The following is a 23,266-nucleotide window of genomic DNA, read 5'->3' as shown; positions in this document are numbered from 1 at the left end:
TCAAGTTTTGTTTCCCTGACATCTAATCTACATGCTACTATCAAGAAGAGCTTTTAAACCAAAGCCTAACCACGGAAAAGTCTTCAACAGCTCTCCAACACCTACAGCACTTGGAACCTACTTACATCTCCGGCAAGCATCATTGCACATCACTCCCTAAGCCCACTTTACACTCTAAGTAATATAGCTCCTAGTTCCCTGCACCCACCGTGCTGTTTCATGTCACCTCTGCTTAAATTATTTGCTCAGCCTTGGAAAGACTTTCCTAACGCTCAAGAAAATGTAATCTCTCCCACCCCTCAATTTCTCAAGCACTTTGTGTGTATGCTTAGGTAAGCACTTCATCAGTTTCTACTTTGTACTTTTTTTTTTTTTTTTTTGGTCTTCTCTTAACAGACAACATGATGCTAGTGGCCAAAACTATGTCTTAGTCCATTTAGAATCTCCATAAAGGTGCTCCTTTCATATTAAATACATATACGTATGCACTAGACAAACTATGAACTCATAAACTAACATCATGGCAACAGTACTTTTAATTCACATAACACGAAAACATAATCATAACTGCCTCAATAATTACGTGGTCTTTTTAAAGATTTAATCCAGTTTTTAAAAACACGGCGACATAAATGCCCCTACACATGTGAACAAAGATACCTAGAAACACTTAAGGAGAAAAATCTCTAAAACCTGATTATAAACTAGACTTGAAAAAAAAACAAAATTTGAACACTGGGAGTTGACTATCTCTAGACTGTACATTAACAAGACAGAAGCGAAGAACAAACTCACTCATGGTAGAGCATCTCAAAAGGGCATTCTTTCCAAAAAAAAAAAAAAAAAGGAGAATCAAAATTTCAACTCCCCGCCCAATCTCAGGTGTCCTTTCAAGGTTCAACGAAAAATTACATCACTAAATGTAACTAATTTAAAGGAACAGTCCTCAAGTTTCTCACAGTCGACGGAACCACGTGTCACTGACCCCTGCTCAAAATAAACAACATAGCGAAAAGGCTAATTAGTTTCAGGAATCGGGAAACATTTACATCCTTGCAAAGTCCAGCTAAGCAAGTGCTTTCTTCACCTTCCAGAGCCCCAGGTCCTCCACCATCACACAAAAACCACTCGAGCTCCCTACGAGCCTCACTACTGCCTCGAACACAGGCCGGAGCCGGGCAGTAGACGAGGACTGGCTTCGGGACCTCCAACCACTGCGGCTCACACCCCAAAGCCCATCTACTGCTTCCTTCCCCGGCTGCTCCCGCGACCCCTGGGCCACGTAACACTCATCGCGCCTGGGCTCACCCTGCGTAGCTCCTCCAGGACCAGCCCCAAATACGGTTGAGGGGTAGCCCCGGGCTCCTCCATAGCACCAAAGCTGCTCTCGTGGTCGCCGCAGTAACCCCGGCCTGTCGGGGCCACGATAAACGGCAGAGAACACACAGCCTTCGGTCCGGAACCCGAATCCGCACCCGGCAACAGGAGCGGACCACTGCGGAGCCGGCTGCGGGGGGAGCTGGGGGACGCGGGCACCCACAGGCCTCACAGGCCCACGCTGCCCATCCCGACCCCCTTGTTACACTTTACATCCTGAGGCAGCGCAGGTCCGAGCCCCACTTGCACAAGCCTGCGACGCACCCTGTCCTCGCCACCCCAACCCTCGGTTTGGTTTCGGCCAGGCAGCCGCGAGAAGGCGGGGAGGCGCGGACAGCCGCAAACTTCCCCTTCTTCGCGCAAGCTTCGCAGACGTGTCCCGGTCGTTCGCTCTTAAAGGGGCCGGCGCTCTACCTAGCGCAGTCACCTAGCCGTGGTAGTAGAGAGAGGCTTGGGACTAGAGGATGGGATTCGGCCTCATACTGTGCGCTGTCTTGTGAGCCGCACAGCCCGAAAGACTAGGGCTATGTCCCAAGGTCCCCCGCCTCGGGTGGCGGCGGCGAGGCTTCTCCTAGAGGCGTCTCTATACAACCCCTTGGGGCGAGCGCAGCGCGCCCCCTCGACCCAGGGACCGGCGCCAGGCCCAACCCCGACACCCAAAGCTTTCCTGCCGCAGTCCCGCTAGAGCCCGCTCTCTGCGCCCTGTAGAAGCCCTGACGGCGGCGTACCCCGGGAGACCCCGGCGGCCCCGGGAAGCCAGCCGCCGCCGTCATTCCAGTCAGAAAAATGGCCTGCGGGGCACGCGCAGGTGCCGGTGCGCCCTGCCAACCAAGTCCGGACCTTGGACTTTGGACAGGAAGGCGTCCCGGCTCAGCTGTGGTCTAGTCAAGAGTTTAACCTGTCCCACGCAAGAGAACCTCGCTCGGGTTTCCTCGCTTACCTGAGTCACCTGGGCATTTGTTAGGCCCAGCTGTTTTCAATTCCATTAGCACCCAGTTACCCAAATGCTAAATCAAATCCCCGTGGACCTTGGCCTGGCTCGGCGCGGCTGTTTTCCTCCGAGAAGAGGAACTAAAAGTAGCACCTTGCCTTCTAAATTTAGGACCCTATTTTTAGGACCGTCGAATAAAGTGCCAAGTGCTGGATTTGTTCGTAGGAGACGGTTTTAGCTGAAGTAGGTGTAAAGGATAACCCATCTCATATATATGTCTTCCTTGCCAGCATAATCATTCTTATTATATTCTGCCTTCTCACTCAAGTCTTTCGTGAAGCAACTCAAAAAGGAGCAGATACCTTCTCCTAAATAAATCACCCAAAAGAACTCAATAGATGAACAAAATCCTAAATCCTTAGGGAATTTTCCTGATGTAACCTCTTGTAGCAACGAATTGTTATGCCATTTAAAAAATCAAAACCTGGCCCAAGTTCACAGCAAGCGATTTTTCAGGACCAAAATGCGGCCTAGCTTTTCACAACTCAGATTGCTATTTCTCCTTTGCCACATCAGCCTGCGGAGTTTCAGGAAATGCTAATAACAGAGTAGCCGAAATTGCTTAGTAATTCTCCATTACCTTAGTAATTCTCCCAGGTTTATACCTTAAACCTTGGAGAGCATACACAACTTTCATACGTATTAGTGTATATTAAAATTACATTATGTGAATAGTTTATTGAAGTCAAAACAGAAGCATAATCAAACTTTTATCTTTAGAATTTAACAGTTTCCTAGAACAATGTGTATGCCTCAAGTAGAATATTGTATTACTCGATAAAAATTCTTCAATGTGTCTGAACATTTTTCAGGAGACTCCAGAATCATTTTCAGGTTTTAGAACTTGCAAAAAAATAAAAAACAAAACAAAACCTCCCTTTGCCCTCCCTAAGTCACTCTATGCCCCTCTCCAATTTTCAATAATTACCATTCCAAATATTAAAAATAGTAAAGACAGAGGATAAAATGAAAAAAAAAGAAAAATCCAAGTGTCCCCCATAGCAAAAACACAGTAAAGCTTAACAAACTTACTGCAAAATTCCAAACCTAATTTTTTTCAGTATGCTTAATAGTTACAAACTCACCTCTTCCTCTGGATTTTTCAATTCCATTTCTTAAAAAGCTCATGTTAAAATTTCCTAACACGTAAATAAAGTTCTACCAGGCACCTCGTATCCTTGAGAAAGATTTCAGATTCTAATATATCCTGCACTCTTCTCTTTCTACACTGTGATCCTGTTTTGACATTTGTGTGGTGAAGGGGTGCTACAGGTGGAGTTGTGACTACCAACCCATAACCCAATTTCATGGACCTCACTCCTTATTAAGTATATATATACTCACACACATATATACGTGCCTATATATTTTTTTAAACGTCATACATATTACTACCCTCTTACAATCTATAATTGAAAAGAAAAATCCTGAATTTGATAACTGATAAAAACTAAAATGTTTTATTCTATAGCCTATTCATATAGAGTACATGATCTCTATCATTTAAAAGATATTCAAAGACTGTCCTCCATAAGTAGACATGCGATTTTTTTGGTCTTATATAGTGCCTGTTTTAAAGCAGATGTTAGAACAAATGCTGTCAGTGTTTGTGACAGTTACTAGAAAACATCCAAGAACATCAGAAACATGCTAACCAGTAAACTTGTTCACAGCCTAGACACCGACATCCCTTATGAAGGGTCCCATTGCAAAGCTGTAAGTGCTAGTTACTCCCTTTTAATTAAATAGGCAGTGTCACAGACTTTAAGATCTAGTCCTTTGGAAGAAAATCAAAATTGTGGAGCCACATCTTTAATCTCTGTACTAGTGATGTAAGAGTTGTTCTCAGAACATATTGAATCAGGAACTACCTGTTGAACAATAGCTGGGTAATTTCCATTGTATATTCTGTGAATAAATGAAGCATTCTACTTAAGAATATATAAATGTTAGAACTCAAAAAGGCTCCTCAATTGTAAAATAGAAAAAAAGTAGTGTTAAAAATAGAACTACCATTCGACCCAGCAATGTCATTACTTGGTATATACCCGAAAAAGTAAATTGTTCTAACAAAAGACACACGCACTCTTATGTTCATCGCAGCACTATTCACAATAGCAAAGACATGAACTCAACCTAGGTGCCCAACAACGGTGGATTGGATAAAGAAAATGTGGTACATATACACTATGGAATATTATGCAGCCACAAAAAATGAAATCATGTTCTTTGCAGCAACATGGATGCAGATGGCAGCCATTATCCTAAGTGAATTAATGCAGAAATTGAAAACCAAATATCACATGTTCTCACTTATAAGTGGCAGCTAAATCTTGGGTACATACAGACATTAAGATGAGAAAAATAAACACTAGGGACTTTAAAAAGAGGGAGGGAGGGGGTCAAGGACTGAAAAACTTCCCACTGAATACTATGTTCACTATCTGGATGACAGAATCAATAGAAGCCCAAATTTCAGCACCACAAAATCTACCCTTGTAACAAACCTACACATGTACCCCTTGAATCCAAAATAAAAATGGAAGTAAGAAAGAAAGAAAGGGCCGGGCGCAGTTGGCTCACACCTTTAATCCCAGCACTTTGGGAGGCCAAGGCGGGTGGATCACTCGAGATCAGGAGTTCGAGACCAGCCTGGCCAAGATGGTGAAACCCCGTCTCTACTAAAAATACAAAAAATTAGCCGGGCGTGGTGGTGTGCACCTGTAATCCCAGCTACTCGGGAGGCTAAGGCAGGAAACTCATTTGAACCCAGGAGGCGGAGGTTGCAGTGAGCTGAGATCACTCCACTGCACTCCAGCAGGGGTGACTGAGTGAAACTCTGTCTCAGAAAAAAGAAAAGAAAGGAAAAGAAAAGAAAAAAGAAAAGAAAGAGAGGAAAGAAGGAAGGAAGGAAGGAGGGAGGGAGGGAGAGAGGGACGGAGGGAGGGAAGGAAAAGGAAAAGAAAAAAGAAAAGGGAAGGAAAGGGAAAGAAAAAAAAAGAAAAAAGAAAAGAAAGATGCTAGGCATGATAGTTCAAGCCTGTAATCCTAGTACTCTGGGAGGCTAAGGCAGAAGGATTCCCTTGAGCTCAGGAGCCCCAGACCGGCCTGGGCAACATAGTGAGATCTCGCCTCTACAAAAAATATAGAAAAAAAAAATCCACCAAGATCAAGTTGGCTTCATCCCTGGGATGCAAGGCTGGTTCAACATATGCAAATCAATAAACATAATCCATCACATAAACAGAACCAAAGACAAAAACCACATGATTATCTCAATAGATGCAGAAAACGCCTTCAACAAAATTCAACAGTCCTTCATGCTAAAAACTTTCAATAAACTAGGTATTGGTGGAATGTATCTCAAAATAATAAGAGCTATTTATGACAAACCCACAGCCACTATCATACTGAATGGGCAAAAACTGGAAGCATTCCCTCTGAAAAGTGGCACAAGACAGGGATGCCCTCTCTCACCACTCCTATTCAACATAGTGTTGGAAGTTCTGGCCAGGGCAGTCAGGCAAGAGAAAGAAATAAAGGGTATTCAATTAAGAAAAGAGGGAGTCAAATTGTCCCTGTTTGCAGATGACATGATAGTATATTTAGAAAACCCCATCATCTCAGCCCAAAATCTCCTTAAGCTGATAAGCAACTTAAGCAAAGTCTCAGGATACAAAATCAATGTGCAAAAATCACAAGCATTCTTACACACCAATAACAGACAAACAGCCAAATCATGAGTGAACTCCCATTCACAATTAATACAAAAAGAATAAAATACCTAGGATTCCAATTTACAAGAGATGTGAAGGACCTCTTCAAGAGGAACTACAAACCACTGCTCATCGAAATAAAAGAGGACACAAACAAATGGAAAAACATTCCATGCTCATGGATAAGAAGAATCGATATCATGAAAATGGCCGTACTGCCCAAGGTAATATATAGATTCAATGCCATCCCCATCAAGCTACCAATGACTTTCTTCACAGAATTGGAAAAAACTACTTTAAAGCTCATATGGAACCAAAAAAGAGCCCACATTGCCAAGGCAATCCTAAGCCAAAAGAACAAAGCTGGAGACATCAAGCTACCTGACTTCAAACTATACTACAAAGCTACAGTAACCAAAACAGCATGGTACTGGTACCAAAACAGAGATACAGACCACTGGGACAGAACAGAGGCTCAGAAATAACAGTACACTTCTATGACCATCTGATCTTTGACAATCCTGAGAAAAACAAGAAATGGAGAAAGAATCCCCTATTTAATAAATGGTCCTGGGAAAACTGGCTAGTCATATCTAGAAAGCTGAAACTGAATCCCTTCCTTATATCTTATACAAAAATTAATTCAAGATGGATTAAAGACTTAAATGATAGACCTAAAACCATAAAAACTCTAGAAGAAAACCTAGGCAATACTATTCAGGACATAGATATGGGCAAGGACTTCATGTCTAAAACACCAAAAGAAATGGCAACAAAAGCCAAAATTGACAAATGGGATCTAATTAAACTAAAGAGCTTCTGCATAGCAAAAGAAACTACCATAAGAGTGAACAGGCAACCTACAGAATGGGAGAAAATTTTTGCAATCTACCCATCTGACAAAGGGCTAATTTCCAGAATCTGCAAAGAAGTTAATAAAATTTACAAGAAAAAAATCAAACAACCCCATCAAAAAGTGGGAAAAGGATATGAACAGACACTTTTCAAAAGAAGACATTTATGCAGCCAACAGACACATGAAAAAAATGCTCATCATCACTGGTCATCAGAGAAATACAAATCAAAACCACAATGAGATACCATCTCACACCAGTTAGAATGGTAATCATTAAAAAGTCAGGAAACAACAGGTGCTGGAGAGGATGTGGAGAAATAAGAGTGCATTTACACTGTTGGTGGGACTGTAAACTAGTTCAACCATTGTGGAAGACAGTGTGGCGATTCCTCAAGGATCTAAAACTAGAAATACCATTTGACCCAGCGACATCATTACTGGGTATATACCCAAAGAATTGTAAATCATGCTACTATAAAGACACATGCACACATGTGTTTATTGTGGCACTATTCACAATAGCAAAGACTTGGAACCAACGCAAATGTCCATCAGTGATAGACTGGATTAAGAAAGTGTGGCACATATACACCATGGAATACTATGCAACCATAAAAAAGGATGAGTTCATGTCCTTTGCAGGGACATGGATGAAGCTGGAAACCATCATTCTGAGCAAACTATCGCAAGGACAGAAAACCAAACACCGCATGTTCTCACTCATAGGTGGAAACTGAACAATGAGAGCACTTAGACACAGGGTGGGAAACATCACACACCAGTGCTTGTCCTGTGGTGGGGGAATGGGGGAGGGATAGCATTAGGAGAAATACCTAATGTAAATGACAAGTTAATGGGTGCAGCAAACCAACATGGCACATGTATACATATGTAACAAACCTGCATGTTGTGTACATGTGCCCTAGAACTTAAAGTATAATAATAATTTAAAAGAAAAACTAGCCAGGCATGATGGCACATGCCTGTTATCCCAGCTACTCGGGTGCCTGAGGTGGGAGGATTGCTTCAGCCCAGCAGGCTGAGGCTGCAGTGAGCTGTGATAGGGCCACCGCACTCCACCTTGGGTGACAGAGCAAGACCCTGTCTCAAAAAATAGAAAAAAAAAAAAAAAAAGAGAGAGAGAGAGAAAAGAAAAGTGCTAAGGGGAAGTAAATTTTCAAAAGACATCCATTAAATTTTCAACTTACTCTTGCCAAGGCTCCTTGTGGAGATTTGAAAGAGATACTCTTCTTCTCTTTCCATTGTTGAACCAGGAGAGTCAGTATACTAGTAGCTCTCCAAAATCTGCCTCCTTGGCCAGGTTCAGGAAACTGAACAATGAGTTTGGTCTGGACTGGGCAAAACTGCTTCTCTAGTTTCCTCCTCACTGGTCAGGGCATCTCTGAAGAAAAGGTAGAGCCCCAGTCAGGGGCTTACAGACAAAACCCCCATCTCCCTGGGACAGAGCACCTGGGGGAAGGGGCGGCTGTGGGCAGAGCTTCTACGGATTTAATCGTTCCTGCCTGCCAGCTCTGAAGAGAGCAGCTGATCATAACAAGAGGGATTCTACCAGCATGGCGCACCAGCTCTGCTAAGGGGCAGACTGCCTCCTCAAGTAAGTTTCTGACCCCCACACCTCCTAACTGGGAGAGACCTCCCAACAGGGGTCGGCAGACACCTCATACAGGAGATATCCGGCAGGCATCAGGCCAGTGCCCCTTGATGTAAGGAAGGAGCAGACAACAATCTTTGCTGTTTTACAGCCTCCACTGGTGATACCCAGATGAACAGGGTCTGGAGTGGACCTCCAGCAAACTGCAGCAGACCAGCAGAAGAGGGGCCTGACTGTTAGAAGGAAAACTAACAAACAAAGCAACAACATCAACATCAACATAAAGGACCCCTACACAAAAACCCCATCCAAAGGTCACCAGCCTCAAAGATCAGAAGTAGATAAATCCATGAAGAAAAGGAAAAACTGGCACAAAAATGCTGAAAATTCCAAAAACCAGAATGCCTCGTCTCCAAATGATTGCAACTCCTCTCCCACAAGGGCACAAAACTGGACAGAGAATGAGATTGATGAATTGACAGAAGTAGGCTTCGGAAGGTGGGTAATAACAAACTCCTCTGAGCTAAAGGAGCATGTTCTAACCCAATGCAAGGAAGCTAAGAACCTTGATAAAAGGTTACAGGAACTGCTAACTAGAATAACTATTTTAGAGAGGAACAAATGACCTGATGGAGCTGAAAAACACAGCATAAGAACTTCGTGAAGCATACACAAATATCAATAGCTAAATCAATCAAGAAGAAGAAAGGATACAGAGACTGAAGATTAACTTATTAAAATAAGGCGTGAAGACAAGATTAAAGAAAAAAGAATGAAAAGGAACGAACAATGCCTCCAAGAAGTATGGGATTATGTGAAAAGACCAAATCTATGATTTATTGGTGTACCTGAAAGTGATGGGGAGAATGGAACCAAGTTGGGAAACACACTTCCAGATATTATCCAGGAGAACTTCCCCAACCTAGCAAGGCAGGCCAACATTCAAATTCAAGAAATACAGAGAACACCACTAAGATATTCCTCAAGAAGAGCAACCCCAAGACACATAATCATCAGATTCACCAAGGTTGAAATGAAGGAAAAAATGTTAAGGATAGCCAGAGAGAAAGGTCAGGTTACCTACAAAGGGAAGCCCATCAGACTAACAGCAGATCTCTCTGCAGAAACCCTACAAGCCAGAACAGAGTGGGGACCAATATTCAACATTCTTAAAGAAAAGAATTTTCAACCCAGAATTTCATATCCAGCCAAACTAAGCTTCCTAAGTGAAGAACAATAAAATCCTTTACAGACAAGCAAGTGCTGAGGGATTTTGGCACCACCAGGCCTGCCTTACAAGGGCTCCTCTGAAGGAAGCACTAAATATGGAAAGGAAAAACCAGTACCAGCCACTGCAAAAACACACCAAAATGTAAAGACCATCGACATGATGAACTGCATCAACTAATGGGCAAAATAACCAGCTAGCATCATGACAACAGGATCAGATTCACACATAACAATATTAACCTTAAATGTAAATGGGCTAAATGCCCCAATTAAAAGACACAGAATGGCAAATTGGATAAAGAGTCAAGACCCATTGGTGTGCTGTATTCAGGAGACCCATCTCACGTGCAAAGACACACATAGGCTCAAAATAAAGAGATGGAGGAAGACTTACCAAGCAAATGGAAAGCAAAAAAAAGCAGGAGTTGCAATCCTAGTCTCTGATAAAACAGACTTGAAACCAACAAAGATCAAAAAAGACAAAGAAGGGCATTACATAATGGTAAAGGGATCAATGCAACATGAAGAGCTAACCATCCTAAATATATATGCACCCACTCAGATTCATAAAGCAAGTTCTTAAAGACCTACAAAGAGACTTAGACTCCCACACAATAATATTGGGAGACTTTGACACCCCACTGTCAATATTATGACAGATCAACGAGACAGAAAATTAACAAGGATATTCAGGACTTGAACTCAGCTCTGTACCAAGCAGACCTAATAAACATCTACAGAACTCTCCACCCCAAATCAACAGAATATTCATTTTTCTCAATGATACACAGCACTTATTCTAAAATCGACCGCATAATTGTAAGTGAAACACTCCTCAGCAACTGCAAAAGAATGGAAATCATAACAGTCTCTCAGATCACAGTGCAATCGAATTAGAACTCAGGATTAAGAATCTCACTCAAAACCAACTTGATTACTTTTAAAGCTCAGATAAGTTTTCTTTCTAAAATTTCTTGAATTATTGCTTCCTTCTCTTCATTTGCCTTCTCTCTTTCTGGAAATTCTATTCTTGGCATAAATCTCCTGGCTTGTTATATATTTTCTTTTTTTACTCATAATTTCTATTTATGTTTATTTTTCTTTTTTAGATAGTTTCTATATTTGAACTTTCAAAACACTTATTCAGTTTTCAGTAGTGCTGATTCCAATTTCTTCACATTTTTGGAATCTTTAAACTTAAAAATCATTTTTTTCCAAAACCTTTTGCTTTCTCATAATTTTTTTGTTATATTTAAAAAAAACTGCCTCATTTAATTTCCCATTGCTTTTGATGTGATGGAATCATTTAAGAAATATCATTTTAATTTTCAAAAGAAAAATGTAGTGTTGATCCCTAGTACTTGAACATTACAAAGAAAGTATGTTCTGCACAAAATCTACCTGAAACTACCATTGAATTGGAAGAATTACCTAAAGTATTTAGACAAGAAGACAAGGAAACCTTTCACGTAAATGTAACTGGAAAATTGCTCAAATTTTCCATTTACTACAGCTATTCAAATCTATATTATGGGTGCTTCATAGATACATTCAGATTGTTAGAATCCTAGATCTAGCAGGAACTCTCAGAATATTTAGTCTGAAGATTATGAACTTAAAGCCCTGTAGAGACCAAGCAGTTGACATAAATGTAGGAAAATGGAGAGTCCATGTCTATGTAAGCAAGCACTAACCAACTTGAGTTTCTTTTCGCTCAAGAAAAATTGACAGCTATATATCACAGTCTTCTTTTTCAAGAGAACCCAGAAATTCAGATTTTAATACGAGCTCACCTTTTAAATGTTGACAACTCATTCATAATTTTCTTAGACAATACAAAGCCAGTTTTGACCAGCAGCCTGTGATCTCATCTCAGCTCTGATACTGGAGTTTTCAAACTGGGACTCCTTCCCAGACAATAAGTGACTTTCCAAGATCACAAGATAATTAATAAATGTAAATTCAATATTTTCATGTCTAAATAATTTCATCCAAAATGATCCAAGTAAAATGTATTTAACTATGTTTACTGAGTCCAAAAAAAAAGCATATTTAGTATAGACTTTATTAAACAAGCACTTTATAGAGAAGTGAATATCATGTATTGATTAGCAAATTATCTGTTCAATTATTTAACTTAATATAATTGGTGGAGGAGGGGGTTAAAAGGGGAGGGTTATGTCAGCAAGACATACCAAAAAATAGAATTAATTCCATGGGGAGTTGAAAGTTTTATTATGGACTATTTTGTAATTATCATTATTATTAGTTTTTTTTTTTTTCTCCTAACCTGGGACAGATTTCTAACTAACTTTTTCTGGTTTTGTTTTGTTTTGTTTGTTTGTTTGAGACAGAGTCTCACTCTACGGCCCAGGCTGGAATGCAGTGGCACGATCTTGGCTCACTGCAACCCCTGCTTCCCAGGTTCAAGCAATTCTCGTGTCTCAGCCTCCCAAGTAGCTGGGATTATAGACACACGCCACCACCCCCAGCTAATTTTTGTATTTTTTGTAGAGATGAGTTTTCACCATGTTGGCCAGGTTGGCCTTGAACTCCTGACCTCAAGTGATCAGCCCACTTTGGCCTCCCAAAGTGGAGCCACCATGCCCGGCCTAACTAACGTTTTATAATCAACATCTTCAACACCAAATCATACAGAATAAATTAATGATTTCTCTGGGCTTATTTATCACGTAATGTCAACTCTCTTGAACCAAGCAAAAAAAAAAAAAATTAAGTGAGGAAGAGGCCTCCCAAAGCAAAATGATGTATGTTATTAAGCCCAGTTTTCACTAAGACTCAGTGGCACCACCATCTAACGGGTCCCCCAAGCTAGAAACCTCATAAGTTATTGGGTCCCTGAGCTCGAAACCTGGTATCCTCACTTTTCCTTGTAATTCTCCATGCTGCATTCAGTCAGTCATTAAATCCAATGATTCTGTCTACAAAAGATCTATCCAATTTGTCCTTCCAATCATTTCGACTACAACCATCGATGTTAGGCCAGAGGCTAAAAAATGTGGCCAGTAGGCCAAATCCCACTCACAGAATGTTTTTTCTGACCTGCATTGTGTTTTATTTTACTCTGAATATTTGCCAGTATTAAAAACTGCGAGATTTCACACACAAAAATCCAGATTTCCAGCTTTTCTTGAAAATCAGAGTATCTAGGGAAATGAGGCTGAAGGTAAGTAGTACTTTTATCCTTTAGACAGGGCATAAAATCTCTAGTTGGCTACAGTTCTCACCTTTACCCACACTTCACTCATTTCATTTGAGTTAGTAAACGCTGATTTAGATTTTCGCCTTTTCCTCATTTTCAGAACTAATACAACAGCTTCTTGACTGAACTCCATGCCTCTGGTCTTTACCCCTTTAATCTTTATTTGACAGCACTGACAGACTTTATAAATAAAACTTTTTCATTTTAGTCCCTGCTTAAAATTCAATAGTGTCCCATCATCTATAAGATAGAGTTGAACTCCCTATTATTTGACCTCTCTGTACTTCTTCAACTTCAATCTATGTTCAAACTCAATTGCTTATTGTGCTCCAAAAGTGCCATATTCCCTCCCACTTCACTACTTTAAAAGTGCTCTTCTCAATCTAGAATGCCTATCCTTTCTTTGTCTGGCTAACTCCTACTCTTCCTTCAAAATCAGCTCAAATACGATCTTCTCTGGGACACTCTCCCAGGCTCCTTCTCCCCACCCTCTCTACTTAACCCTCCCAATCAATCTACTAGACAGCTACTCCTGCATATCAGTAGCACCCTGTGACTATTATAGCACTATATTAAAATTATTACTTTTTTTTTTTTTTTTTTTGAGACGGAGTCTCGCTCTGTCGCCCAGGCTGGAGCGCAGTGGCCAGATCTCAGCTCACTGCAAGCTCCGCCTCCCGGGTTTACGCCATTCTCCTGCCTCAGCCTCCCGAGTAGCTGGGACTACAGGCACCCGCCACCTCGCCCGGCTAGTTTTTTTTTTTTTGGAGACGGAGTCTCGCTCTGTCGCCCAGGCTGGAGTGCAGTGGCCGGATCTCAGCTCACTGCAAGCTCCGCCTTCCGGGTTCACGCCATTCTCCTGCCTCAGCCTCCCAAGTAGCTGGGACTACAGGCGCTGGCCACCTCGCCCGGCTAATTTTTTGTATTTTTTAGTAAAGACGGGGTTTCACCATGTTAGCCAGGATGGTCTCGATCTCCTGACCTCGTGATCCGCCCGTCTCGGCCTCCCAAAGTGCTGGGATTACAGGCTTGAGCCACCGCGCCCGGCCAGGCTAGTTTTTTTTTTTTTTGTATTTTTTTAGTAGAGATGGAGTTTCACCGTGTTAGCCAGGCTGGTCTCAATCTCCTGACCTCCTGATCCACCCGTCTCGACCTCCCAAAGTGCTGGGATTACAGGCTTGAGCCACCGCGCCCGGCCAATTATTATTTTTTATATGTGTCCTCCAACTAGAGTGAGCTCCTTGAAAACAACCACTATTAATTTCAGCTTAGAATATAAATAAGAAGATAAAAGCGCTTCCTCAATTATTTCTATCATAGCAATAGATGAGAAAAGCAACATTTGTAAAAGGCCTCTTATATGCCAAGTACTACAGCTAGTCCTTTTGCAATATCTCATTTAATAGTAAAATTTACAGCAAGTGAAAAAGTGAATAGAATTTGGAATTTCAGTTACAGTTTGGTTAAATTTTGATATTTTAGTTGCTTTTGTACTCCTACATTATACCATTTTGAGGTTACAACTCTCAATTGAATACAAACAAGTTGCTTTTCATTTTCGGTTTTTTCTTTTTTTTTAAGAGATAAGGTCTAGCTATGTTGCCCAGACTGGTCTCAAACCCTTGGACTCACTCTTCCCTTTTATTCTCTTTGTTACATTCAGTCAAAGGCTCTTCCTGCCTCAGCCTCCTAAGTAGTGGGAACTCCAGACACACGCCACCATACCCAGCTCTAGTTTCTATTATTCCTGAGTTAACTTATTTCGTACATAATTTTCCCTAATTTGAAAAATGAGGAGGGTGAGGTAAAAAGCAAACACTGCTCAAGGTCAACATCAACAAAGCTTAGGGAAATGTTTTTAAAAATCAATATCCATTTGACAAAACATTCATATAAACAGAAATCTTACAGGTAAGATGTCATGGAAAGAGAAACATTACATAAACATTATACAGGGAGGATTCACTCAAACATATTTTGTAGCCACTCTTATATTTAGCAAAATAGGTAAAATTATTGCAAAAGGTTTAAAAGGTAAACTTACCCTTTCTGTAAGAATTACAATGGATGAAAATGCAGAATTCATGAAATCATAACCATCAATTTGGAATAAGTATTTCAGAATCTGAAACTCAGAAGCATCTTCTGTTGATTTATAAATAAAAATATGTTAACATGATATTATATAACTTCTGATTCTAATTTCTTCCTTAATTGATGCATTGGAAAATAAATAACCTGCTTCTTACCTTTTTGAGAAATATAATTTTGAGAAGACAAAGAATTATCAGTTGAAACCATATGACTATTTAGCAGGGTATTTTCCACAGATCTGTCTATCTCAACCAGAGCAGGCCCTTCAGTGTCTACTGATGGTTTTGAATTTTCATCACTATCTTTAGAAGATGAAGGTTTGAAATGTACTTCTTCGTGAATTCTCACAGGTAACTCTATGTTAGAGACCATATCTACAAATAAATAAAAAGAAATGTGTTTTTCCCAAATACTTGCTTTATTGAGGGCTCCCCTTTTGTTTTCTAGGCAGGTCTTTTTTCTGAACTTTTGTAGGTCATTATGATACTTCGTTAAAGAAAGGATACACTAAAACATAAATTGTATCCTGTGTTACCTTTCTATTGCTAGTAAGATAAATTACCAAAACTTGGTGGTTTAAACAATGCAAATGTATCCTCTTAGAGTTCTGAAAGTCAGAAATTCTAAAACCAAGGTGTTGAAGTTGGCAAGGCTGCATTCCGTCAGGAGGCTCTAGGGCAGAATCCATTTCCTTGCTTTTTCTACTTTCTAGAGGCCTCCTGCATTCCTTGACACATGGCCCCACCCTCCGTTTTCAAAGCCAGCAGTGTAGCATCTTCTAATTTCTGTCTCTCTTACTCTGATACACTTACGTTCCTCTTAAAAGGAGCCTTGTAATTTTATTAGACACACAAGGATAATATCTCCATTTCAAGGTCCCTAATCACATTTGCAAGGTCCTTTCCACCATGTAAAGTAACATATTCTCAGAGTCTGGGGGTTAAGATACAGACATCTTTTAGGGGGCTTTTATTCAGCCTACTACATAGCCTTTTCTTTATTCCTCAGCCAAGGAAGAATTACAAAAGCTATATGTAATTCTATTCTCTACATGCTTTTTTGTCCTAAAAATTACTTTTTAAAAAAAACCTAAAACTAACATAACTGTCAACAATTCTGTTGTACTATATAAGCCTATGACTAAGAATAAGGCAACACATAGATTCCCTTCAGATTTTATGCCTGCTATGTATGCATTTGTTAACCAGAAGGTGTAATGTCTAAAAAAAGTATCAGTGTGGTCCTGAAAAACAATAATAAAGAGTAGTAAGTGAATTGTTCAATGTTTAATTTTGCTCTTTGAGCCTATGAGTCTTAACATAGCACTTTGACACTGTCATTTATTTATCATTGTTTAAAAGAGGAAAGTCCCAATTGAGCAAACACATATCAGTAATTTAATAATAGCACCTGTGGATAATAATACTTAAAAGCATTCAAATCAGGAGTCTGAATTCAAAGGGATTATTATACATACAGGACTCAAGTAGTGATCTACAATAACATTTAATACTATGAGAATAAAAGGGTTATTCAATAAATATACTCAAATTTATACATAACTATATTGATTATTTTAAAATATTGTTTTAAACTGCATTTGAAATAAATATATAATAAGAAAAATGAATATTCCCTATTCCATTTTCATATTTAGTTGTATTTTTAGGTATTATTTACACAAACCTAAGCTTTAAGATTTACATTAAATATGGATATGATTTTCTTTGTTATTGCTTATTAGCAGAATTTTAAGTCAAATAAAATAATAATTTTTAATATTTAACTGTACTTGGGAAACTCATTACTTAAGTATGCACAATTGGAATCCTTTTGTAAAATCGTTATTCACGTTGTAATATAAATAACTGTTCCCTAATTTACCTGTTTTGTAAATTCCTAAATCAATATGTTAGTTTTCTGTAAATGTGGTTATATCAAGTCTGAGCCTTTCACAAACATAGATTCAAGATCAGTGATTCATCTTGCTTATGCACTATAATTACAGCAAGTTTTCATTTGTTATTCCCTGAAAGAGTTGTTGAAATCTGAAAAGATTTGTTGTTTAGTTCTTTCTCTAATATCCAGAAAATAGGGCCTGTGGCTTTATAGAAATCTTTTAGGATGCTTTTTTAAAAACAAATTTTTGCATGATCTCAGGTTGTTTTTCATTCTATTTTTATTTAATATTGTAGTGTTTTGGAATAACCCACTTTGTTAATAAATGACATCTTTTTTTTCTGAAATTTAAAAGAATTTCTGAATATTTTCATAAAAGTTCCTCAAAACTAGTTAAAATTGCAGCAACATCCTATTCTCATTTAACTATTTACCAACTTTAGAAATTCTTCCAGTATCTCTATATGAAATTATAAATTTTAAATATTTATGTGTGTGTGTGTGTGTGTGTGTATATATATATATATGAGACTGAGTCTCATTCTATTGACCAGGCTGGAGTGCAGTTTTGTAATTTCAGCTCACTGCAACCTCCGCCTCCCAAGTTCAAGTAGTTCTCATGCCTCAGCCTCCCGAGTAGGTGGGATTACAGGGGCACACCACCATGCCCAGCTAATTTTTGTATTTTTAGTAGAGACGGGGTTTCATCATGTTGGCTAGGCTGGTCTCGAACTCCTGACCTCAAGTAATCTGCCTGCCTCGGCTTCTCAACGTGCTGGGATTATAGGTGTGAGCCACCACACCCCGCCAATATTTTCTTCAGAGAGAAAGTGTCACTGTGTTGTCCAGGCCAGCCTCGAACATCTAGCCTCAAGTGATCTCCCACCTCAGTCTTTCAAGTAGCTGGGACTATAGGAGCATACCAACACTCCCAGCTAAATAAAATTTACAAAAATGATTTTTTTTGTGAAATCCTTTTGAATTCCTGGAGTTTCTATGATTGTGCTCTTAAATATTTTTATATATCAATCTTTGGAATCATCTAGATTTCTGTATCTAATATTGTTTTGTTGTAGTCTGTCTTCCTTCTAATTACTGTGATCTGCCTTTTCTTAAATATTCCTTTAGGATCTAACAAGTTTAGAATAAGAGAATTTACCTTTTAATTAGCCTTTAACAACCTAAAAAGGTCTCTAAGCTTTTTAGTCATAAAAAGCATCACACCTGCACCTTTCTCATTTGGAAAAGGGTTAGAATCTAAATATCCATATGTTGGTTGAGGATATTGAGTAGAGAGCTCCCATTTTAGGGAATGTTAAGGTATTACATATAGTTCTGGAAATTCAAAAAAATCACCTGGTTCTAACAGAAATGTGTTTCCTTCTGAGTTTGTTGCCCTCTTCCTGTGAAAAGTTTTCTGTCATTCTAGGGTTTAATTGTTTTTGTATTATTGGTCAATATTTGCTGCATTTATATTCTGTCCATCACAGAGTCATAAGGATGGAGATGTGGAAAAGTCATATTATAAAATTTTCTACTTAAAAAACAATCCACATGTTTTTAATCATAGGAATTGCTAGATACCTGGACATCTAGATCTGAAAGTATTATCTTATATTCTGCTATCTTCTGTTGCCCTCTGTTGAACTCTCAGAATTGAGGAACTTGAGGGAGAAAGTTGAAAACATTTTCCCTTTTTTTGCTTGAGTTTTCTTATTACATTGACACTTAAAGGAAACCCTTGTTATCAGCTGGGCACAGTAGCTCATGCCTGTATTCCCAGCACTTTGAGAGGCTGAAGCGGGAGGATCCCTTGAGCCTAGGAGTTGGGACCAGCCTGGACAACATAAGGAGACTCCATCTCCACAACATATAAAAATAAATTAGCTGGGTGCAGTGGTGCACACTTGTCATCCCAGCTACTCAGGAGGCTGAGGTCAAGGGGTAGATTGAGCCCTGGAGGCTGAGGCTACAGTGAACTGTGATCACACCACTGCACTCCAGCGTAGGTGACAGGGTGAAACCTTGTCTCAGAACAAAAACAAAAGAAAACTCTTGTTATCATAGTCCTTCTCAGGAAAAGCAAAACTACAGACCTAGAATAAGATCTAACTTAGGAATCAAAACTATTTAATTGAAGTTTCCCTTAGTTGGCCGGGCACGATGGCTCACACCTGTAATCCTAGCAGTTTGGGTGGCTGAGTGGGGCAGATTGCTTGAGCTCAGGAGTTAGAGACCAACATGGGCAATATAATGAAACCCTGCTTCTACAAATATGCAAAAATTAGTGGTCGTGGTGGCACGCTCCCATAGTCCCAGCTACTTGGGAGGCAAAGGTGAGAGAATTGCATGAGCCCAGTAGGTCGACGCTGTGGTGACCTGAGATCATGCCACTGCACTCCAGCTTAGATGATAAAATGAGACCCTGTCTCAAAAAAAAAAAAAAAAAAAAAAAAGTTTCTCTTAGCTTAGGTTTCTAAGAAAAACATTCAAATATAGTTGTATTGGGAAGGTGTTATTGGGCTAAAAAGTGAATGTGAATGAGAAAACCCACACCTACCAGAATAGAAAGTCAATAGACACTGTCTAAAATAGGGTAATCAAAGCAGAATAGTATAAAGATTCGATTTAGAAAACTCTTAAATACTAAAAAGATACTGCTTTAAAAACAAAAAAAGAAAATTATTGTCTCTGGGAAAGCAGTGGGAGTGGAGGTAGATGGAGGGAACAGACATTGCTATTGTCAAAAAAAAAAAAAAATACCTTAGCACTATTTCAAATTTTAAACTATTTACATACAATATTTTGATAAAAATTAAAATTTATTGTAAAATACTTTAAGATTTTCTTGGAACATCTTTAGATCTCCAGTCATTGTTTTTCTGCTGAGATTTTATTTTATAATATTAAGATCTAAATTCCAGAGTAAACCAGAAATTGATGAAAGAGCTAAGTATTTTTGAGCCGGGCATGGTGACTCACGCCTGTAATCACAGCACTTTGGGAGGCTGAGGTGGGAGGATCACGAGGTCAGGAGTTCGAGACCAGCGTGGCCAACATGGTGAAAGCCCATCTCTACTAAAAACACAAAAATTAGCTGGGTGTGGTGGTGTGTGCCTGTAATCCCAGTTACTCAGGAGGCTGAGGCAGGAGAACTGCTTGAACCAGGACCTGGTAGGTGGAGGTTGTGGTGAGCTGAGATCACGCCATTACACTCCAGCCTGGGCAACAAGAGTGAAACTCTGTCTCAAAAAAAAAAAAGAAAAAAAAGAAAGAGCTAAGTATTTTTAAAAAGGCAGATTCCTGGACTTTTTCATCTGATTTGCACTTTTGAAAATAAATTATGTTTAAAAATAAAATAAATTCTAATATAAATATTTTCATACCAACCTGACAGATTGTATGAACTTTCGACCATCATAACTTTTGTATTACCTGTGGGATAATTATCAATGGAAAATTCTTCAGTTTCTTCATTTTCAATCACGTTATTTTGATCCAGTGTCTGTTTGGGAAATGGCAATTCCATTTCCTTTGGAGTGTTCTGGAAGTTCCAAGGATTGTCAAAATTATACAAGAACTTTTTCAAATATGGTATGGCATCAGATTCATCTGTTTTTTCTAAGACTGGTTTCTTGTCTATTTGATCTTCTGTTTCCATAATTTGTATCACTTCTATTTCTTGTTCTTTTTCAGGGTCTAATTCACTTGTTAGAGGATATTCATGTTCACCTGCCCCACCATCTTCTTCATTTTTCCTGTCATCTAACATAATTTTGTCTTCCTTGGCATATGCAAAGCCTAGCATAGCAAAACCAAAATCAAACCAACTTGGCTCGAGACTCAAGCTATCATTAGTGATTGTGTCTTTTTTTTCTGTTAATATTTCTGTACATGGAACTGTGTCTTCTTTATCAGATGATATGGAATTGGGAAAATCTTGTAGTGGTGAATTGCTTTCTGCAGCTAATAATTCAAGCCCTGTATCCTCATCTCCAAAACCTAAATAATTTGTAAATCCACCACCAAACCAACCAGTGGGTTGAGGTTTGGGAACGTGCTCTGACTCAGATGCTAGTTCAGAATGCGTCTTTGGCACTGATTCAGATTCTTGCTGATGTTCTGTTTGAGGCTCACCATTATTTAATTCCTCTAGGTCATTCTCATCTTCCACTGCTATTTTTCTACTTCGAAATGAGCTTTCTTGTACAGGTTCAATAACTGATTCAAAAGCCTTCTCTTCAGCTTGTTCTCCTCTCAATCCAAACCATTCTTTGAGTCCAGGCACAGCTGAAGATGGTGGGACATGCACTTCTGGAATATGATCCTGTTCCACACTTTCAGCAACTGCTTCTTCCCAGTTTTTTGATTCACTGGTACTTCCGATATCTTCAGGAGCCTCTAATGCTGGAAATTGGTCTTCAAACAAAGTACTTTCGTAAGTTGCATAAAATCCAGGTTCTAGCTGAAAATCACCTTCATATATACTAGATTTTTCATCTTTATCTTCTTCAAAAGGATATATATTTTCACCATAATCACTGTTTAATTCACTATCTTCATTGTCAAATGTGTAACTTACTCCAAGAAGACAAAGAAAGTCAGATTCCTAAAAGTAAAAAATATACATGTGATTAACATGAATGTACTAGAGCTCCTTGTTTCTCATTTAAAATGGATGACTGTGGGCCGTGACTCATTTAAAATGGATGACTGTGGGCTGTGCCTGGTGGCTCACGCCTGTAATCCCAGCACTTTGGGAGGCTGAGGCAGGCGGATCATGAGGTCAGGAGCTCGAGACCATCCTGGCTAACACGGTGAAACCCCGTCTCGACTAAAAATACAAAAAATTAGCCAGGCGTGGTGGCAAGCACCTGTAGTCCCAGCTACTTGGGAGGCTGAGGCAGGAGAATGGCGTGAACCCAGCAGGTGGAGCTTACAGTGAGCTGAGATCGTGCCACTGTACTCCAGCCTGGGGGACAGAGAGAGACTCTGTCTCAAAAAAAAAGAAAAAAGAAGAAAGTAAAAAGGATGACTGTGATTTTCCCAAGACACATGACTAGCTCAAGAGCAGAGCAAAAACTCAAACACTTATATCACAACTGACTTCGAGGCTAAGTATGTAAACCTAAATGAAAAACCTTTTACATTATGGCTTTTTGTTTCTTTGTTTGTTTGTTTTTAGAGACAGGGTCTTGCTCTGCTGTCCAGGGTGGAGGACAGCTCACAGCTTGCTTGAACTCCAGGCTTCAAGTGAACCTCCCTCCTCAGCCTCCGAAGTAGCTGATATTATACCCAGCTAATTAAAAAAATCTTTTGTGAAGATGGAGTCTCGCTATTTTGCCCAGGCTGCTCTTGAACTTATGGCCTCAAGCAATCATCCCACCTGAGCCTCCCAAAGCACTGGGATTACAGATGTGAGCCACCGCACCAGGCCCATTATGACTTATTTGTTACTAAATAGTTGAAATTTTGGGGCCAGGCATGGTGGCTCATGCCTGTAATCCCAGCACGTTGGGAGGCTCAGGCGAGTGGATTGCCTGAGCTCAGGAGTTCAAGACCAGCCTGGCCAACATGGCGAAACTCCATCTCTACTAAAAAATACAAAAATTAGCCAGGCATGGTGGTGGTCACCTGTAGTCCCAGCTTCTCGGGAGGCTGAGGCAGGAGAATTGCTTGAACCCAGGAGGCAGAGGTTGCAGTGAGACGAGATCTCACAACTGCACTTCAGCTTGGGTAACAGAGTGAGACTCCGTCTCAAAAAAATAAATAAATAAAATTTATTTCAAATAGTTGGAATTTTTGAGAAGCAGAGACAATCAATGCTTTCAGTGTATTCTGCAAACAAAATCTCATGAAAAGGCATGCATATCCACAAATTTTGCACCTCCTAAGAACACACTGACTGAACACATGCATCTTTGCAGTGATTTGAGGTAGGGTTCTATGGTTTGACTGTGTCCCCAAAAAAAATGTATTGGAAACTTAATCCCAAATGCAATATTGTTGACAGATGAGGCCTGGTGAAAGGTGATCAGTCCATAAGGGCAGAATGAGTAGGATTAATGCCATTACTGCATGAGCGGGCTTAGTATCACAGAAGTGGGTTCCCTTATAAAAGGACCACTAGTTCAGCACCTGTCTTGCTCTCTCTCTCCAGCGTTTTTCCCCATCTTGCCTTCCAGTATGAGATGTTGCAACAAGAAGACTTCTCAGCCTTCAGAACTGTGAGAAATAAATTTATTTTCTTTATAAGTTATCCAGTCTC

At 39.7% G+C, this 23,266-nt stretch overlaps 1 protein-coding gene across 6 annotated transcripts in view; it reads right to left on the bottom strand.

The window, feature by feature from the left end:
* Window positions 1-23,266, bottom strand: part of MIA2 (MIA SH3 domain ER export factor 2) — a 116,095-nt gene that overhangs the window by 81,010 nt on the left and 11,819 nt on the right. For 2 of the 6 annotated variants that reach the window (XM_007986556.3, XM_007986559.3), the window contains exon 1: window positions 1,309-1,709. In XM_007986556.3, coding sequence (XP_007984747.3) covers window positions 1,309-1,371 — 63 coding nt within the window. In that variant the 5' untranslated portion in view covers window positions 1,372-1,709. Of the gene's footprint in view, window positions 1-1,308; window positions 1,710-3,453; window positions 3,593-15,049; window positions 15,151-15,254; window positions 15,474-20,388; window positions 21,608-23,266 lie in introns of those variants that run through there. The other 4 variants (XM_073010947.1, XM_037983919.2, XM_007986557.3 and 1 more) reach the window with 4 other exon arrangements.

The sequence above is a fragment of the Chlorocebus sabaeus genome, chromosome 24 (assembly GCF_047675955.1).
Source record: "Chlorocebus sabaeus isolate Y175 chromosome 24, mChlSab1.0.hap1, whole genome shotgun sequence".
Taxonomy (NCBI): Eukaryota; Metazoa; Chordata; class Mammalia; order Primates; family Cercopithecidae; genus Chlorocebus; species Chlorocebus sabaeus.
This window is presented reverse-complemented; position numbering and strand designations above follow the sequence as displayed.